Source organism: Mastigoproctus giganteus, chromosome 13 (assembly GCF_048544385.1).
Source record: "Mastigoproctus giganteus isolate SK-2022 chromosome 13, ASM4854438v1, whole genome shotgun sequence".
Lineage (NCBI taxonomy): Eukaryota > Metazoa > Arthropoda > Arachnida > Uropygi > Thelyphonidae > Mastigoproctus > Mastigoproctus giganteus.
Window position 1 is genome coordinate 104,014,838 of NC_143587.1, and position 21,597 is coordinate 104,036,434.

Here is a 21,597-nt window from a genome sequence, read left to right on the forward strand (position 1 = left end):
TTACCAAAGATATGTTTATAGAAGTCAATGTCAGGTACTTTCTTCTCCGATTTGAAACCGTTCTGGCAGTTTTAGAATGAATTGACCAAAAAATAAGGGTATTGCGAATTTGCACATTACTCAAAAAATGTACTAAACAAATTAATAATGGGAAACATTCAGGACTGTAGATTGCGTGTTATAAATTTTTATTGTGTACCTAGACTACTTGGGGTATTCAATACTAAATTTTGCTAAAACTGGATATTTAAACTCAACTTTTTTTAACAGAGTGATGCCTCTAGCTAATAAATTAGATATTGAATTAATTGCTGATAATTTCAGCTTGCAAATTTAATGACTCAGTAATTTTGTTGGGTATATTATTTGAATACCGTATGTGATTTTATAAGTATATTTTATACTCAAATAAGTATTATTTGAGTATATGATTTTATTCCGATTTATGTTAATTAAGAATATTAATAATGTACGAAATCTAAATTAGGCTAATCTAATAATGGGATATTGAAAGATTTCTGTACTTGCTATGATATTATTATATTGAGGGAAAAGATTTTTCCTTTCAGATTTGTGCATATCTGTATATAATTTACACCTGAGTTGGAATTTTTTTTTCTAGTTTTTTTTTTTTTTTTTTTTTAAATATTTGTTAATGATATCGATGTAGTGTTTCAAGTTTGATGTCCGAGTTTTCTGGTGATACAAAGTGGGGACCCAGTGTTAATGACAGTATTCTACTTCGAGAAGATATAATCTAAGTGAAAGGACTGAAAAGTGGCAACTGAGGTTTAGCATTGATAAATGCAAAGTACTGAATTTGGATAGCAGTAATCCGAGAATAACATACAATTCGGTTGGCACCAAACTCAAGGCCGTTAATAAGGAAAAAGACTTATGGGCAATTGCACAATCTGACATAAAATTCTGTGAGCACTGATAGAACAGCGCATGGGACTCTGTCAATGGTATCACAAGAAATTTCTAGCCAGGATATTAGGCAACATCTCAAATACTGTGTACAAGCTAGAAGCCTCATTTTACGAAGGACTTAGATCTGTTGGAAAGGGTACGGAGAAGAGCAATAAGATTAGTTTGGGTATCCTTACCAAGAGAGTATCCTTACAGAGGGTATCCTTACCAAAAAAAAAAAAAAAAACTGGGTTTTGGCAGTTGCAATCAGTGGAAACTAGACATCTGCGTCGTGATGTAATTGAGGTGTGTAAGGTTTTAAAATGATTAAGTAAACTAAATCCCGATGGCATCTTTACTCTTTCTCAGGAGTATACACAAGAGAACATAAATATAAAAAGGATGAGTAGAATAGAAGTTCTGTTATATAATGATTGTTGGAATAAACTTCGACCTAATTCTGTGGACGTGGATGAATAAATTTAAAGAAGGTTTGGACAAATTATTGGCGGGAATGGTCAAATGAAGCGGGTATCTTCTTTTCTATACAATGTATGCAATATTGTATACATTGTATAGAAGCTATTGAAATATTGTATATTTATGTACATACAATATTGTTTATATATATTTACAATACATACATACATATACAATATTTCTTCATTTTCTTTCTTTTTCTATTTATTTTTTTTTTTTTTTGTGCGATATTTCACAGTTTAAACTCGGCATACTCAGTTGATTCCCGTGGTCCCGACCTCCCTGTGGCTGGTGAAAAATTTTAATTAATTTTCATTGTCCCTACATTTCCATCCTCTTACAGTATATCTTTTCAGTTTTGTTTCTTCGGTGCTGTTAATTTTAAATAAATATGTATATGTGCATATAGAGCATACAGTTTTTTGTTTTTTTTTAAATGGTGGCCGAGTTAGTGGGTTTCATGGAGTACATGCAATTTACAGACAATACATTGATACCTCATAGCATTAGTTGTTCTGGAACACACACACACACACACACACACACACACACACACACACACACACACACACACACACACACACACACACACACACACCCTATTATATAATTGTGGATATAAATGAAATAGTGTGATGTAATGAAGTAAGCATATAAAAGAACATTTTCATTTTAAACAATAATAATGGTAATGAACGGCAGACGGTATAGGTTTAAATGAGTTTTGAGGTTATGAGCACAGGGCATTTAAATTTGATAAAAGCAGAAAATAGGTTAAATCAGCTTATTATTTGCAAGTACAGTATAAAGGCAGGATGCGCGCCAATATTTTTCCGCCTTTTTTTACAGTATAGTTTTTTGCATTCTTTATTTAATGTGCATATTGCGCTTTATTTGATAAAGCATATAGTGTGCGTAGCAGTAAAAACAAAGTGAGGCACAGTATTATGTTATGCAATGATGGAAAGGCGATACAATTGTTGAAAGTTTCATTTCGAAATCAGGTGGTGATCCAAATTTACCGGATGTGGGAATTTGTATTATTTATTGTTTATTTACTTTAAATTTCTTTTATTTATGAAATTTCCTGCTTATAATGATGTACTATATTTTTACGATAAATATCAGGAAAATATTTATAGTAATTAAATATTATATTCATTTTATTTAAAAAAAAATTGTCTTATGCAGTTGATGAAGTTGAGTAAAAGTTCATAAAGATCGAGCCCACGTTTTGGGCTCGAGGATAATGCTCTACATTCGTAAATTACTGCTAACAGTTCACTTAAAAGCCGTCCTTCGTGGCAGCTTAGTGGGCAGGATACATCACCGTTTGGAGAAGTCCGGTTCGATTCCCGTCGAAGACTGGAGGAACATTTCTAAAGTCTTCTTCAATAGAAGCTGTAGTGCGCTAGTCTCTAACGAAAGGAGTAGGGCCCCATCCCGAATTATTCCTGGTTTTTTTTTTTTCCAATTCGCGAAAAAAAAAAAAATCTGCCCGCGAACACACATTCACACACATGTAATATACATTTACCACTGTACGAGTACAATGTTGCTTTTGCAATGGGAAATGTAGTCTCCTAATCCTACTATACCTAGCTAACAAGCTCATTGCGTGATTATTATTATTTTTACTTAAAAGCCAGTTTTGTTTTCAAAATTATTTTCTACTTCTTTTGACAAAAATATATATAGAAAGAATTAAGTATTAGTTTAATAATTGCTAAAGTCCTTCGAGTTCAATTTTATTTATTTACGTGTTGGTGAGATGTAAATCCTTTATGCACACGCTGAATTAATAAATAGGTTCCAGTCGCTCTAAGGTCTTCGGATGAGCGGAACCTCGCTTGAACTTTTTTGATGGCACATCGATGAATAAATACAACATCTGTGCAGCGAAGGGTACACGACAGTGTTCCTTGGAAGAAATTCCATCGTGGTGGTAATCCTGTTTTGTTCATTGTTCAGTCCACATCATGCAGCGCGTTAATTCACGCACACACAAAGCGTGTTACATGTTTACGTGCGACCTTCCTGTTATGAAGATTCCATTTAGAACTTCGAAAACGGGATGTTCTATTTTCGTTTGGTGTGCATGACGTGCGTGCTGCTGTTCCCTTATCATGACTCTCAGCGCTGGACAAACACAGGAAAACGGACATCTGATTAACTACACATCGTTTGCATTTACCCTGAACATGAAGGTAGACTGTTATAAAATGAGTTAATCAGGTGAGGGCGACAAGTTTTGAGGGTTCGTCTGATAGGCACGCGATAATAATAAATATAACCCGGTGTTGTGAGGGACAGTGTCGATCCGGCTAGGGAGATACGTGATGAATTTCTGCTTGTAATTGGACACTATCAGGATATGAAAGGTTATCAAAGTGTGACGTTATCAAACGTCGGAAAGTTGTATTTCATGACCTTTGAATGTGCCGCTGCAATACGCTGCAATATGCTATGGAAAGCGTGAAAACAAACGTAAAACAAGATAATGAATATTTTTTGTTTCATTCACAACGCAGTTTTCTTTGAGGAACTTTGCTTGGTGTTATTTTTCCTTCTAATAGTATTCAGCATAAGTTTTGCTTCCGTCATTCCCTGATTCAGCATGCAACAGAAGCTTAATTGGCACATTTATGCGTAAGTGCGCTTGTATATTTTATGCATTGTATATGTAAAGGCAGCGCAACAGGTCGTAGTCTGAAGGTGTGGTAAAATATATTCCTTATAAGAGAGTCAAGTCCGAACAACTGATTTGTGTTTTGGGATTCTTTTATTACCCTATTAATAAGAACCAGAAGTGCTCGATAGAAGATGAGGTATGTACTTGTAGTATAGATTATTTTTAAGCATTTTAATGTTTTCTGCTTTCAGATTGAATCCATATATAGAAGCGTATGTTATAACGTGTATTCAGATCGTTTATATTGAAAAGGTTATACTTTGGCCACACTGTATTTGCTAGAAAATTAGTATTATTTAAATAGATATCAAATGCATCAGCATACTGGCTTTGAAATTATTTTACCAAAGGAGTTACAGTATATGCTTGTCATGCAGTTTTCAGATCTCTGCCGAATTATGTTTATGAACAGACTATGTACTTGATCAAGTGGCTTCGTTCTTATAAAGTATTCAGATCGTTTATATTGAAAAGGTTATACTTTGGCCACACTGTATTTGCTAGAACATTAGTATTATTTAAATAGATATCAAATGCATCAGCATACTGGCTTTGAAATTATTTTACCAAAGGAGTTACAGTATATGCTTGTCATGCAGTTTTCAGATCTCTGCCGAATTATGTTTATGAACAGACTATGTACTTGATCAAGTGGCTTCGTTCTTATAAAGTATAATCAAAGATTTTTTTTTTCACCATAAAATCACACGTCGGCAGTGAATGCTGGAGTTTTACATCTAAAATCGCAACTGTGAGTACGTTTTTGTTGAAGTGCAGTATTCTTAAATTTTTATTTCGAATTGCATAAGTATGGGGGAAGGGGGGACCTTAGCAGTGCGAAATCCAATACAGTAGCAAATTGATATCAATCACACTGGAAGACAGTTGTTAGTTCAGCCACTGCTGGGTTTAACCTACTTGCAAAAGTGGTGAATTCGCTCCTCCCTAGTAGTTATATCAAGAAGAAAGATAATGATAAACACTGCACGGAATGAAACCTAAACAATTAACTGGCTCAAGCAGTTGGGAGATAATGTAATCGTCTCGCATACGCCCAGATGATGAAATAACTGTTCCTGTGAGCAGCAAAAATAATGGCCGTTATTCAAGCGGTGATTAAAGGGATAATTAATGGCGTTCAACAACGGATATTGAATAGGCTCCATTTTTTTCCCTGTAAAAAAAAATTATTAGTGGAAAATAATAAAAATAAAAGCCACTGCCACCGAAGAAAGTAGTGGTTATTTCGTGGTTTCATCATCCATATTTAAAGAATTTTAAATTCAGTGGTTGCCGTTTGTCGTAACTATAAATTATGCATTAAGAAATCTTATTTCTTTGAAATATGTTCTTTAATAATTTCTGTTTTAATTATCGCATTCCCCCACTTCATATGGGAATACAATAACTTACCGTTGTCCAAACAGTACTACAGCATTGATCACGGACCAAGGCCGGAGTTTCTGCGGGGACTTCAAGGTTGTGGGGAACCCCGGAACAACACAATCACTGATTGTCCAGGGACCGCGATCACATTTATAAGATGTCTAAAATATATGTGCCCCAGAGTTTTCAAACTATCCAAATCCGACATTGGTCACAACCAAACTACAACAATGAAAATAAACCTGCGTAACATGTGAATTAAAAAACGTAGTTTTTGTGCTGAGTAAAATGGCAGCTTTCTCTTCTTCCACCTTCTTTTCTACTATATCTAGACATACCTTGGTACGATCGACAGTGCTTTCTTTGTTCACTTCCTTCTTCGGAGACTAGAAGAATTCTTAAATGGCTCGTAAATCTGGTAGAAAGCTTCAATTAACTCACCTCAAGCAGAGAGAGAGAGAGATCCCCGTGAGTTATTCCATGTTTAAAATCGGAGGGGGCACAACATGCAAATAGATCAGTGAACATACAAGTGTGCACATACTCATATAATAACCATAAAGACAATGTGAACTAGCATATCAGAAGAACTGGTGCATTATTATCGAAATAGTTAGTGGATTCCAAAAACCACCAGCCCAAAGCAAAGATTTTACACGATCTGTTTTAGTGAATTCAAGAATATGAAAGAAAGATACTATTGAGTGAGGATCAAATGATACTGGCATATTCTAGAATAGGAAGAGTCATGGTTCTGAAAAGTGCCTTGATAACTTTGTTCTCTATAAAGTTTTTAGCAACGTTCCTGGCCGTTTGGTTGTGAGATAACATAGGTATTAGTTTGATTAAAGAGTACTGTGCGCTCTGGATTCATTATTATTATTAAGTTACAGTTGCTCAGAGCGAAACGGGTACAAAAATATAGATTGTGACAAGTTTAATAATAGGAAATATACATATATTAGATTAGATACATACAAAAAAAAAAAAAAAAAACCCTATATTTTTGTATCCGTTTCGCTCTGAGCAACTGTAATTTAATAATAACACGTATTAGTTAATCACGTTTTGAAATTAGTTGTCCAGTTTCCTCTGGTTGTCAAAAGGAGCGATGGAAGACGGCTCTGTCCTCAAAATCTGCAGTTTATCAATGCTAGTCTACCTTAAGGCTCTATTCTTTCACCGACTGTTTTATTTTTCCCTTGTACACGAATGGACACTTTATTAGGTACGCCTACCCGAAATGGAATGTTCCTTCAGCAACATGGTACGTACAAGTGCGCGTACCATGCTATATCGCATGGTACGATCACGTGTTCGTACCATGCGAAAAAGCAGGTGAGTAGGTATGTAGGCATTTTAGTGCGAGAATGGGCAAGATGAAAGATTTAAGTGACTATGAATGTGGCACGATAGTTGGCGCCAGTATGAATGTATCAGAAACTGCAACTCCGCTGGGGTTTTCACGTGTCTTGAGTGCACCGAGAGTAGTCCAATAACCAAGTAACATCCAGGCGAATGGTGATCCTGTGGTCAAAAACAGCTCGTTGATGGAGGGGATCAACGGAGGCTGACAAGACTCGTGTCGCGTAACAGAAAGTCAGCCAAATAACAACTAAGTATAACAGTTAGTAAGGCCAGATTAAGCAAGGAAGCAGCCTTTTCCAGTATCGGCAAAAAATAAAGTAATAATAATGAGGGAAAAAAAAAACTATTTCCATTCTCGTAAGGTAGCTATTCAATTCCGCTTTGTATTTATCCAGGCGCCTCCGTAGCCAGGTGGGAAGGAGCAGCAGGGCGTAGCACACGCTTCTTGATTAGACCGGGGTTCGAGCCCGTCACCACCAAATACAGAGGATGCGGAAAGGTCAGGGAATGACCACCGCATATCCCCGGAGCAATATGGCCTTAGTTGCTAATGCTCCTGAAAACCAAATAACTAACTAACTAACTTGTATTTATCCAGATTCACTGTCTCTACTATGTTAGGAGGAAACTTATCTCAGTGTTCGACAACCCTCTGCCCATAGGTGAACTTCATGAGATCCAGTCATCTGTTATTCCCTGATATTTTATATTTGTGTCCCTTGTTTTATCCCACCTACGAGTAAGAACAGACCTTCCTCATTCATTTTACTTAAACCCCTGCAGCGCTTTATACATCCCAGTCAGATATCTCCTTAGATGTCTAATTGTCAAATTTTGTAGCCTTTCTTAAAAAATTGAATTGTTTTCTACGTTTCATTTGATATACACTTCAACAATACTGAATAGATTAACCGGGAGTATTTGTTTAGATTTACTAGTTCAGCTTGTATCACTATATATTGAGTTGTGGTCCCAAGTCACTTTATATGCCTCCTCTGCTCCAGCTATTAATCTCAGAGGATTCCTATCTGTGAATACTGTATTATCAGGTGGCTTAACCAACACCATGGAAAGCCATTTACTATTTCAAGAAGTATCGTTCACGCCAACCTGGATTGGATTCCTTTGCAACTCACCATCATGAAACTCGACATTTTCATTCCGTCAAAGTTTTCACAGGAAGAAGTTCTACATCCTCTGAGATTGGCTTCCGACCACAGTATACCCTATTGGTATAGTCAGACGCACTGCAGCCACTCAGAACAGGATAAAGAACCTTGGAGGTTCTTCCCTTCCAATACTGTTGGAATGTTCCTCACTCTGGACATAGACTGTGACCAGTTATACAGAGAACAGGCTTACCAATCCGAGGTAGTGTATCGAGTATATACACTCCTTCTTAGCCCCTACGACACTCACATTGAGCACAAGAAAGGTGCTACCGATAAAGTAAACCTGTACGTTTTCTTTTGACTATAATTATTGTTATATCTTTATGTATGTTTTATATTTAATTTATTGTGCTTGTTATATTTTATATCCAAACTTACTGTAGGACTATGGCCGGCTTTAGGGTAAGGTCGATAGGCACTGACCTAGCTAGGGCGCTTAGGTTTAGGGGGAGCCAACGCCCCCTAAACCCTGGTGCAAATTGGTAAAATTAATCATTCTAAAAAATGAAAATCTTCGCATCGGCGGGAAGGGGCGCCATATGTCCTTTAGCTGGCCCTGTGTAGAACTAATGTAATTTAAGTTAATGTAAATCTTTGTTGTGTCTGGGTATACACTTCCGGGGTGAATTTTGTACCTTGAAATCATTAAAATAATAATAAATTGATCTACTTCAAACAGATTACATAATGCAAGTGATCCTCATAATCACTAATGCGATGTGGAAGGAATCATTGGCATTATTACTGTACATTTAAGTTGTTTTAATTCTTTGAATTTTCTAGATTTTTCTTCCACACGGCACATAGTATAGTTAATTATTTGGAATGCGTATTTTTATAACTTTTTCTGATTAGGAGGTACAGCTTTTTCTATTATTATCTTTATAACATACTCGTATCTGCAATGGTTTTTACATACAGTACGTAAAACATTAAAACAATAATGATTATTTGCATGTTTCTTTTTTGGAGTTGTGAAATGTATGTTTTCCTTGGCCTCGCAAAATTTCGCTGGAGTTGTCTTTATATTTATAGTTAATATAAATGAAAGTGCAAAGCTTATTAATGCGATACTCACGATGTCTGAAATGCCTGGGGGATTCTGAATTGTGGTTTTAAAAGAGCAGTTGAGTTTGCTAACTTCCTCAAAAGGAAACTTTCAAGCTCATTGAGACTACATCCCACATTGACCTATTTTATGGTTGTTGGCACCTCGTAAAATAATTGATAGACTACACTAAGTTCCTGAATCGGAAGGACAGGTAGAATGATTCAGTATTTTATACACTCATCCGTCAATGAAATGCGAACATTCCTGATGCTTTGTTGGTGCGGTACATGGAGCTGACTGCAGTTGTTTTGAACTTTCATGCATGCAGATACATAACTTGAAAGAACTTATTTTCTTAAGATTTCCTGAGGGGAGATAATTGTTAATGAATTTGTGTTGCTTACTTTACTTTAGTTTTTTCATTGTGTTATTTTTAGTTATCTTAAGAATTTGTATCTAAATGTTTTGGAATTTTTTATTTTAAATACTATCTTTTTTACTCTACTATTGCACTTGCTGTACAGATTTTGTAACACTTGATTAATGTATAGAATTGGTTAATGTACAGTTTTACATTAACCAAATTCTTCCCTGAAAGGAGCGGGGGCTACAGAAGATTCCGGAGAATCTCCTTTAGTCCCTGAGCTTATCACAGACATTCTTCCAGGTATGACAGGCTATGGCTTCCTACCTTAGATTCTAAAACGCTGATTGAATTGATATTCAGGTGTCAATTATGAGCCAGGTGGACCGAATTTCGGTGAAGTCCGGTCGTTCTGTTAGAGCCAAATCCTCTGCTTGCATCTCGTATGCTGAAGGTACAGAGGCGTGAACTAACGTGAGCTGGTAGTCGAAGCATGGCGTCCACATCACACAAAGGAGTAACGTCCTTCGTGTCACCAGGGCAATATTAGGTGGTAGATGACGCCTATCATCCGGTGTAACATCACTACTTTGCTTATTGGAGGCTTGAAGTGGGAAAACCAATGGTTAGTCTCCAGAGTAAAGCTCCGGCACTCCCCTCTCTTCCATAATGCATTATGAGTGATGTCTTTTTGAGGTTATGATGGGTATCGTAGCCCCCTCTACTCTTATTTTAGGTAATGCGTGCACCATGTTTAACAAACTAATAGAACAAAGTATTTAAAAAAGATCTAAACCCCCTAAAAACTTCCTCATTCGTTTCCCAAATAAGTTCTAATTTCAATAATGTCCATTTCTACCTATCGTCTTCCAAGCCCCACTTATTTCTTATGACCGAATCCCAATTATCGGTTACTGCAACCACTGCTCACTTAGCTTCCCTAATTATTTGCTTTATGATTCCTTTCGCCTCGAAGGCGGTACTTGTGCATATGTCCGCTCTGATATTTCTTGTTAGAGACTTCTAATTTGGCTTCTCTTTTTGTTCTTCCCTGGCAAATCTCTCTTTCCCATTCTGTGAAGTTCCTCTATTGCCTCTATAGTTCTCCCACCTTCAATAATCGTTCTGAACTCTGACTTCCTTTCTTTGAAACTCAATTTTCTCCAATCTAACTTTCCTAACAATTAGGTTTTTGTAATATTCCTTGATAATTTTAATGTTCACAACTCCAGTTGGCTACAGTTTTCTAGTTGTACGGAGCAGATGGAATCATTAAGCTGGGAAGCATCATGTAGGATCCATTAGGTGGAATGATCATATAGCAGTAAAACAAATCCACATTATTTTTATCATGAGGGGCTAGTGCCCCTTTTAGCACTTGTCTGGGACCGCCGCTGAATGTACATGATCATAGTTGAGACCTTTGCTTTGAATATGAAATACGCAGGTCTGTTCAATGCTTGTAGCATTTCAGTAGTAGGCCGACCTGGCTACATGATCTTCAGTTTGAGCACCATTATGAACTTCTCCCGGAAATATGGACAGTGAATATGTCAAATTGAATATTAGTGAACCAACTAACTAGATGTCTGATGCCTTGGTTCCACTGCTGGTTTTAATTGCTCAGTAGTAGACTTTGTGGATACTGACGATACCATTGCACTTAATTGCTTTGTTCGTTCAAGGAATGTTCTTAAGGATTCTCTAATGACAAATTAGTTTTTTTTTTTTTTTTTTTTTTAACTCCGTGGCTGAGTTAGTCGGTCTCAGACGTAGATAGCTAGGTTTTCCCTCCCGAAACTGGGGTGTTTTCGTCCAGCAAAACGCAAATCGACCAAAGAACACACTCAATTTACAGACAATACATACAGTATGGGTAGATGTAATCATCTACCCTGATATCAAAATTTGGTTGGTTGTTGTATACTAGAAATCGATTTAAGATCTTTTGAGCTTAAAATAACACACACACACACACACACACACACACACACACACACACACACACACACACCTTGTAATTACAAGAATCCACTCCCTCTGAATTTTTCTTATGTAAAATTGTGCAATCCTTGTTGAAGGAAGACATAATTAGATGTAGATTGTGCCTTTTTAGTGTTCTCTAAATTTTTGTGTAATCTACCCGAATGCTTCACTTGATTCTTTGTCATATTGCTTCCCTCGTCGATTGGTCTGGAAGTCGGTATGACATTTTCAGTTTCCCAGAAACGATTTACTTCAATTAGTATTGTTCTATGGGGCTTGCCGGTGTGTGATAGAAAGCAATTTAGCTGTATCGCTTGTGTTTTTCCAGCATTCTCCATATATTTCGAACCATCTTGCATAAATTTTCCTTTGAATAGATTGGCATGGCTGCTTGTGTGAATAATAAGAAAGCCTTTTTTTGTATAGCCCTCTAGCTGTAAGGTTTTCGTAGTGAATTTAAATTATTGATGCAAAAAACTAAATACCTCTATCGTAAAATTGATTTTACATTTATATATTAATGTTACAATTTACATTTAACAATTATTGTTTTACATTTATTATATCACATTTACATATTAATGTTTAATAAAGACACTTTATTACATGAAAGTTTATTAACTAAAAGGATAAATTGATAGAATTCACAAGACCGTCCCAATAACTAAATAAACTTGGCTGCTTATCGGATTTCTATGTTGAATTCCATCTTCAGCCCTGGAATTTGGGTTTAGAAGAACACTAGATCATTGGAGAGAACTTGACCGTTCCTGAAATTAAAAGAATTCTTGTGGAAATTCTCTCATGATCTAGTGACCTTCAAAAACCTAAAATCCAGGACAGAAGACTGATTTCAAATTAGAAATCCGAAATATAGCCAAGTTTATTTAGTTATTTGGGCTTTTTGGATTTTGAATCTTATCGATTTATTCTATTACCAATAAACTATTAACGTGGTAAAGTGTCTTTTAGTAAATACTAATACCTAATAATTTTTTCACTTAATGAATTGTTTTAAATTCTTTAAATATTTTGTGTCAAAGGCATAATGTGGAATTCATCAAGTCTGAGAGAAGGGAGATCTACCAGAAGTAAGTTCAGCTCCTACGACTGCTAACAGATAAATGTCCTAACAGCTGTTTAGGAGCCGAACATATATCCAGTAGCTTCCCCTTCTGTCTAGATTTCATAACGAATTCCAAAAGTAATTCAAAATATTGGTATTACATGAGCTAAGTTTCCGGTTTGGAATTTGCAACTTTGATATCAATCCAATAAAAATTTTGTTTAAAAACGTGGAATCAGGTGTTTGTTATTTTGTTTTCAGAATTTGTTTTATATTCTCTTCCTTCAGTTACTCACTTTAAATAGTTTACCTCACAATTTCATATTCGCATTTTCCACTCCTCAATTCTAATGTATTAAATATTCTCATTCCTCTAAACGTTTGAAACAGTCGTTGAACTTCGTAAAACTAGCTTCGCAATATTGAGTTTCAATAAAAGTGAAGTACGGAGTACGGCTATAATAGAATTCGGAGTTAATGAGTTAATTCTCTGAATATTGAGTGAAAAGCAAAAAAAAAAAAAAAAGTCACCTAAAATACTGGAAAAACTAAAAATAAGGCTGGGCGAAATTAATGCAAACACTGTACAAATAGATGTTGAAATTATTCATCCTCATGATGCGTAATTCCTTTCTTATTATGAAACGAAGGAATATTTCCCTTGCTTTCCTGATGAAAGCAGTCAGTTACCTCTGACCATTGCCCTAAAGCTATGCTTCAGTTTAACCCATTTTTCTTTAACTTGACACGTTCTCCATTAACTTTTACCTTACTTTGATAGAGTATAAATCGCAACGTGGTCAGATAATTTAAATTGATTAAAGAGGTTTTTTTTTTTTAATCATTCTTTTCAAGCTAAACAAGCTACAACATGCTAATTCAAATAAGATTTAAGCTTCGCACTCATCTGGAATCTCAATGAAGTTCAGAATTAATTATTTTTTTTATATATCTCAGGAGAGGAACACACTGTATATTAATAAGTTAACCTAGTTTGATTAACACTGAAGTATTCATGTTTCTTACCCAAACTTTTCATCGCAGATTATAAAGTTGATCTCCTAAGGCCTTAAAAACATTTCATTAATTCAATTTATTTCTGAATTTATTTGAGGATATAAATAACTTCACAGATTCTGATTTACTTATTTTAGAAATGTTCTAATGAATTGCATTAAATTAGTATTAGTATCAGCCATATAATGCAAGGAAGCCATAGACTTTTCCTGCATTGGCAAAAAAAAAATAAATAAATAAATAAAACCAGATAAAAAAATATTTATATAAAACTCATTATGCGCTTCTCTCCTTTCGTAGATATCCGGATCACCTTTGAATTTATTCAAACTGTCAGCCTTATCTACCCGCGAAGGCAACTCGTTCCAGTAAGAAACGTTTCGCTGGCTAAAAGAAAACGTCCGACGATCTAAACCTCTTTTCCTGTAATTTGAATTTATGGTCTCTAATTCTGGAATTCTTTATAACAGTGAAAATCCTGCCTTCATTGATTTTACTAACTTCTCCCAGATTTTTATAAACCTCAATCAGTTCCTCTCTTACGTGTCTGGTTGCCAAGCTATGTAGCCCACATAATCGAATTCTTTCCTCGTACGGTCGCCCTTTTGTCAGTCCCACCATGTGAGTTTCCTGTCTTTGGACTCTTTCAAGAAGCCCAATGTCTTTTTTCAGATTAAATGTCCGTACTTGGTCACAGTATTCCAAATGTGATCTTACAATTCTTTAAACAGTGGGATTATGAGCTTTATATCTACTGGATACAGTGGCCAGCGAACCAATCCTTGGGCCACTGTTACCCACTTCTGACGTTGCACCAATCTGAATAATATCCATTAATCACAACTTTTTGTATACAGTAATCTCTCATAAGGAATTAGTCAAATGCCTTGCTAAAATTCAAATAAACTATGTAGAAATTGTTCCTTACAATTAGCTCATTAGTAATTGTGTCAAAGTAGCTCACCAGGTTAGTTAAATATTATTTTCCCCTAAACCATGTTGTGTGCTTTTCAACATGCCATTTTTATCAAAATGATCCTGGATTGCACTTTAAGATTTTCTCTACCACTGAAGTTTTACAAATCGGTCTGTGGTTACCGAATTTACTCTTAGAACCACCTTTATGTATAGGCAATACGTTGGCACTTCTCCAATTTAAAGGGATCTCTCCCGAGTCCAATGATGCCCTCATAATTAACCTCAGTGGTACATCTCACTCTCTTGCTGCCTCCCTCAAAATTACGGGTAAATGCCATCAACTCCAGGAGTTTTACTTGCCTTTAGGCTCGAAAGTTATTTCTAATAAATAGTCATCTGTAATTTCAAAATTACTAATTTCATATCGCTCATCCTCACACGCACAGCTTTCCCTCGCATCTTTACCCTCCCCCCGCTTAGAATCTGACAATCTGTTGGAAACGTCATCAGTTGTTGCTCTCAGCAACCATACCCTTGTTCTGGTCCACTTGATTCACATTCAAAACATAATTACTTTATTATACCTTATTGTAGCGTTTTTTTTTTTTTTTAAACACAGTTTCCTTCACGCCAGTGCACCGTTTACAAAGTATCAAAACCACAGCCATTGAGTTTAGATGTACGAAATTTAAAATTGAAAAAGTTACCACCAAATTTAAGATTATAGGAATTAAATAAATTTCGCAAAACTTTCACTAAACTGTCTGGCCAATTGAAATACTTTGTGTCTCCATAAACCACGTTTATTTTCTGGCTTCTTGAAAAGATAATATGTATCGTGATTTGTTTTTATGCTTTTAGTTGTAACTTATCTGACCTCATATTAATACATTAATTTTTACTTAAAGCACTGAGCATTTAAAGCATTTTATTATTTTAAGTAAACATTTTAAAATGTATTTTATATATAGTGAAGTAGAGTGGAGGAAACAATATATATGCTGCCACTGACGTAATTTTTCTTTTAATATTATGTTTCCCTCACTCGAAGTAGAACTAATGGATCCTATAATCGAGGTGGTTGATCAAATGAAACTGCATCTGATCCCTAGAACTCGTTCACATGTATTATAAATTTTATTTCAATCGGACAGGGAGGAGTGGACATACCAGTACAGACTTTTATGTCCACCGCTCCCTGATCATTTCATATACTCGCTTTTCATACGGAAAGTAGACAAATAAAATAGTCTCAGACCATTGCAAGGAATGGTATAAGTGCAACGCTTTGTTGTAAAAGTTAATCTGTTAATAGCTTTTTTATGATCTGGGAATTAACAGAAATAGTGAGTATTAGCACTCCTTTGCATCTCACTTGCCCCTCGACGTGGGCACCTGTACGTGGTGAGGGGACCTCCCAGTGATGCTGCTGGTTTTCCAGATTAGCATCACTGGGATCTAACGCCCATACCTTGGTTCCAGGATTACATCATTGGAATCCGGCGTGTGCCGCGACCCGTGTATTTCGGAAAGGGGGATCCTGGTGGTTGAGGGGCCCAGCCTTAATACACCACTTTGGCCCCTGCTTCGACAAGACGGGAGGTCCCGGAACGGCCCGACTGGGATCAATCGGCGGGTGGTTTTTTACTACTAAGGTCAACTGCGTTCCAATAAGTCTCCCTCCCTTTGGTCCTGGGACGGGATAAAGACTTATTGGTAACGTGGGTATGGTGCTCCTAAGCGAACTCGGCGTCCCATTCCTGTACGCAGTACCTGCTAGTTCACGAGTGGGCATCCCCTCGTAGGGCTCCGTGGTGGGTGAGGTACTTAGGCATCAGACACTTTTTCTTTACTCTTATGAGTAATTTAAATTCTATTTCTTTCTTCTATTTCTTCCTTCTGGATTAGAAGGGTTGGCAGGATCACCAAAATCCGTAAAACGGCTGCGTTCTGGCGATCCTTTACTCGAAGACTTAAATATAAAGCAAGCAGAAAGAATATGAAACGCGACATCCATAGGGGAATACCAATCAATGTAACACCCCACAAAACTTTGAACTCTTCACGCGGTGTCATTTCAGAGTGGGATCTTCTTCATGTCTCTGAAGAAGAGATCTGCTCTGAACTAAAAGACCAAGGAGTGACAGCTGTCAAGAGAATATCAATGCGGAAGGAAGGGAATCTCGTCCCTACCCTAGTTCTCATCCTAACATTTAACACCCCACGGCCTCCTAGTTCCATCAAGGCAGGGTATTTAAACTGCCCAGTGAGGATCTATATTCCAAACCCACTGAGGTGTTTTTAATGCCAAAAATACGGCCACTCACAAACGGCTTGTCGTGGTAACCCTGCCTGTGCTCGATGTGGTGCGAAAGACCACGAGAGCAAGGAATGTTCAGCTTCTAAACCGATCTGTGTAAATTGCCAACAAGATCATCCTGCCTACTCCAGAGCATCCCAGCCTACTCATCCTGCCTACTCCAGAGCATGGAAGGATGAAAAAGAGATCCAAAAATTGAAAACGGAGCTGAATATCTCCTACCCAGAGGCCAGAAAACGCATTCAACCAATAAGTAGCGGGAAGCCTTCATATGCCCAGAAGGTTTCTGTACTTTTATGTACTATCTCAGTCATCTCAGTTTGTGTACTATCGGTACACAAACTGAGATGACTGTACCGCCAAGAGAGTCATTCACACCGATTGCCCGCTATTTATTGAGTTCACAAAAGCCCACCAAAAAAACGCAGTCAGCTGCCACTCCTATATCCGTACCTCCTAATGCTCCACCACTACCAAAACCAAGTGGTAAAGAGCCAACAGTAATAACAGAAACAATGGATGTCCAGGACAAGGAGGTACCGGATGAATCAGTCTTGGAACTCTTTGCGGAGGAAGAAATGGACACGGGACAGCGTCTATTCTTCCCCAAAAAAAATAAATCCAAGACTGACAAAATAAAGCCCTCAGCACCTCGGAAGCCGCCTGATGGACCCACCAAGCCAAAATAATGGCTAAATTCCTACAATGGAATTGTCGTGGATTCCGGCGAAATACTGATGACATCAAGGCTCTCCTGCAAAAGCACAAGCCAGTTTGCTTTTATTTGCAGGAGACTTATCTAAAGGCAAATGACGATCCCACCATGCATAACATCACATTTTTTCGAAAGGTTAGAATTGCGGATGGTCCTGCTCATGGAGGAGTGGCTATCCTTGTGGGCAATCAGACCCCAGTTCAGCCCTTGCTAGTTACAACCAGCATAGAGGCTGTTGCAATTCGCCTTTCAGTGGGATTTTTATTAACTGTGTGCTCTATTTATTTGCCACCTGGGACTGACATCCCCCAGGAAGACCTTGATGATCTTGTAACGCAGTTGCCTCCCCCTTTCTTACTTCTCGGGGATTTTAATGGACATAACACCCTGTGGGATAGTGCTAACATCAGTGGAAGGGGACGAGTCATAGAGCGTATGCTAAATGACAATGACCTTTCCCTTCTAAATATTGGAACAAACACCTTCTTCCACATGCCTACCCGTACTTTTTCTGCCATTGATCTCTCTATCTGCTCCCCTTCTGTACTCCCTTCACTCACTTGGAAAGTGGAGGAGAATCCTTACGGAAGTGATCACTTCCCTGTGATAACCTCGTTATACAGTGAGAGACCGTGTCTTCCTTCCAGGTTACCACGGTGGAAGATTGATCAGGCTGACTGGTCTGCCTTCCAACATCAGGCAAATTTTGATCTCAGCACCGTCAGTCAAGAGCCCATCAATGATGCAGTAATGTACATCACAGAAATTATCGTCCAAGCAGCTGCGAATGCTGTTCCAAAAACATCTGCCTGGTTTCCACCATTTCCCAAACCTTGGTAGAATTCACAATGCACAGCATCAAAAAAGGCTCAAAACAAAGCGTGGGGGATATTCTGCCGATATCTTACCACGACCAAGCTTATAGCCTTTAAACGCTTACGAGCCAAAGCACGCTATATCTGCCGTCAGAGTCAAAAGGAATCGTGGATCCGTTTTACATCATCCATTAACCAGTCTACCAACTCTAAGGTAGTCGGGGATAAAATCCGGAAAATGAAGCGAAAATATACATCCCACCCTTCTTCAATCCTAGATTATAATGGATGCACTATTGCAGATCCAACTGCAATAGCCAATTCTCTTGGGGAAACATTCTCTAACATCTCTGCAACATCATCGTATTCCCAGAGTTCCTGGTTCTGAAACATAAACTCGAAAAACAGGCACTTAATTTTAAGTCTAAGAGCGTCTATCCCTACAACGGGGCATTCACTATGCAGGAACTAAAAAGAGCCCTTACTCTTTCCAAAGCAAGTGCTGTTGGACCAGATGGCATTCATTATGAAATGATTAAACATCTTTCACTAAAATCTATGGATTATCTGCTCTTTCTATATAACAGAATCTTTATTGAAGGGCAGTTTCCGGATTCCTGGCGCAAGGCAATCGTTCTTGCCTTTGCTAAGCCAGGAAAGGATCCAAAAGTCACTACCAATTATCGTCCTATTGCTCTGACTAGCTCTCTGTGTAAAATCCTGGAGAGAATGGTTAATTCTCGTTTAATATGGTACTTAGAATCAAATGACCTTCTCTCCAACATCCAGTGCGGCTTCCGAAGGAACCAGTCCACTTTGGACCATCTTATTAGACTGGAAACATCCATCCGGGATGCTTTCCTAAAACGCGAACACTTGGTGTCAGTGTTCTTTGACATGGAGAAAGCGTATGACATAACTTGGAGATTTGGCATCTTAAAAGATCTGCATAGCCTTGGTCTTAGAGGTCAACTCCCCATTTTTATTAAAAACTTTTTAGCCAATCGATCTTTCCAAGTTCGTGTGGGATCCTCACTCTCTCGTTCCTTCAGCCAAGAGGAGGGAGTACCACAAGGATCAGTATTAAGTGTCACGTTTTTTGCCATCAAAGTAAATTCCATCACAGAACAACTTCTTCTAACTGTAAACAGTGCCCTCTGTGTTGATGACTTTAGCATATTTTGTCAGTCATGCAGCATGAAGGTTATTGAAAGACAACTGCAGAAAGCCATTGATCGTCTCAACTCCTGGGCACTTGCTAATGGCTTCAGGTTCTCGCCGGAGAAGACCGTTTGCGTACACTTTTGCCGTATGCGTAATCTTCATCCTGAACCTGAATTAAGGCTCGGACAAAATGCTATTCCAGTAGCAGCGGACACAAAATTCTTGGGACTCGTATTCGATAAAAAGCTGACCTTTCTGGATCACATCCGTCAACTCCGCACAAAGCGCAGAAGAGGGCTGAATATTCTGCGCTCTCTTTCCTCAACATCTTGGGGTGCGGATCGATGCACCCTACTACGCATCTATCGTGCACTTGTACGGTCCAGACCAGATTACGGGTCCCTGGTATACAATTCGGCCAGAGACAGTGTACTTCGATGGCTGGATCCTGTCCCATCATCAGGCTCTCCGTATCGCTACTGGAGCATTTCGAACATCTCCTGTCCAGAGCTTATACGTCGAAGCAAACGAACCACCGTTATCACTTCGACGTAAGCAGTTGTCTCTAAAGTACGCCTTAAAACTGAAATCCCTGCCAGACCATCCTACGTGGCCATTCGTTTTTGAGCCACGATGGGAAAATTTGTACAACACCCGTAAGACTGCCAATCGTCCTTTTGGTATTTGTCTCCAAGAGCTACTCAAAGAAGTTAATATCAAGGTAGACAAGATTGCCCAAACACCAAAACAACCCCTTCCACCCTGGCATGCTCATGTCCAAACATGTAACTTTTCCCTTAGAAATTGGGGAAAGTCGGACACTCCATCGTCTATCTACCTGCAGCTTTATTCAGCACACCGAGCTGAACATTCTGACTTCGCACCAGTTTACACAGACGGTTCGAAGTCGGAATCATATGTGGGATCTGCCGCTGTCTTTACAGACAGCACTACATCGGAGCAGATTCCCTCTGAATGCAGCATATTTACTGCAGAACTGCACGCTATAGAGTTAGCCTTGGATGACATTAGTAAATGCCAATACCAACGGTTCATTTTATATTCTGATTCTCTCAGCGTTTTACAGGCTTTAATAACTGCGAGATATAATTCTCATCCAGTTCTGTCTAGCATTCAGCAGAAGATTCACTTCCTCCGTGAACGTGAATATGATATCCGCTTCTGCTGGATTCCTAGCCACGTTGGGATTAGTGGAAATGACTTGGCTGACTCCGCAGCCAAATCAGCAATTCCCAATAATAATCGCTGCCTGTTAGTCCCCTATACAGACTACAGGCAAATAATACACATGAAGATACACTCCCAATGGCAGGATTCGTGGAATAGACAGACTGCGAATAAATTATATCGTATAAAGCCTGTAATTGAACCGTGGCAGTCTAGTCTGCACAGGAATCGTAAGGAGGAAGTTGTTCTTGCCCGGACCCGCATAGGACATAATCATTTGACTCATTCGTTTTTGCTAAGGGCTGATGACCCTCCTATGTGTGAGTCCTGTGGCACAGATTTATCCTTGAGACACATTTTAATTGATTGTCCAGATTTTAGCAATATCCGTTTTACCGCTTTTAATCATCTGACTGAGCCGTATACACTCAGTCCGATTTTATCCGACAATGACAAGGTGTCTGCTCTTTTTAGCTTTTTGAAATCAATAAAGGTTTTTAATCGTATTTAAAATTTTTATGTTATTGTTATTTCTTTTATTGATTTACCTTTTTTATATATTTGTTATTATATATCTGGACATGGTGGCCTAATTAATTAGGTCACTGAGATGTTAAATTTTTATATATTACCTGGTCTTGGCGCATTATAGCCTTAGTTGCTAATGCGCCAATAAAATCCAAATCAAATCAAGCATCTCACTTGCATTTTAAGAGGATATAGCTAAGCCACTGGTATATCAGTTTAATGACAGTTTAATAACTGGTTTACTAGTGATTAGACACCTGCCATCCCACTTCTGTCCTTCATTAACTTGGACTAACCCAGTGGTTATCCCTGACTGCTTTATTATTTAAAAAAATATATATAAAAAAAAAAAAAAAAAAAAAATGACCAGACGTCTTTTGAACCAATTCACACCTAGCGATCAGCTAGTGGGCGAATACTGTACGTTTACCTTCTGTAAGGAGAAAATCTTTAAC

The 21,597-nt window shown here is 37.8% G+C and overlaps 1 protein-coding gene across 2 annotated transcripts in view; it reads left to right on the forward strand.

Annotated features, from left to right (window-relative positions):
* Window positions 1-21,597, forward strand: part of LOC150076324 (rho GTPase-activating protein 20-like) — a 218,458-nt gene that overhangs the window by 18,157 nt on the left and 178,704 nt on the right. Inside the window, exon 1 of one of the 2 annotated variants that reach the window (XM_090387128.1) lies at window positions 4,124-4,220. The exons of the other annotated variant lie outside the window; for it this stretch is intronic. Coding sequence (XP_090243254.1) covers window positions 4,216-4,220 — 5 coding nt within the window. The 5' untranslated portion in view covers window positions 4,124-4,215. Of the gene's footprint in view, window positions 1-4,123; window positions 4,221-21,597 lie in introns of those variants that run through there. 2 annotated transcript variants of the gene reach the window in all.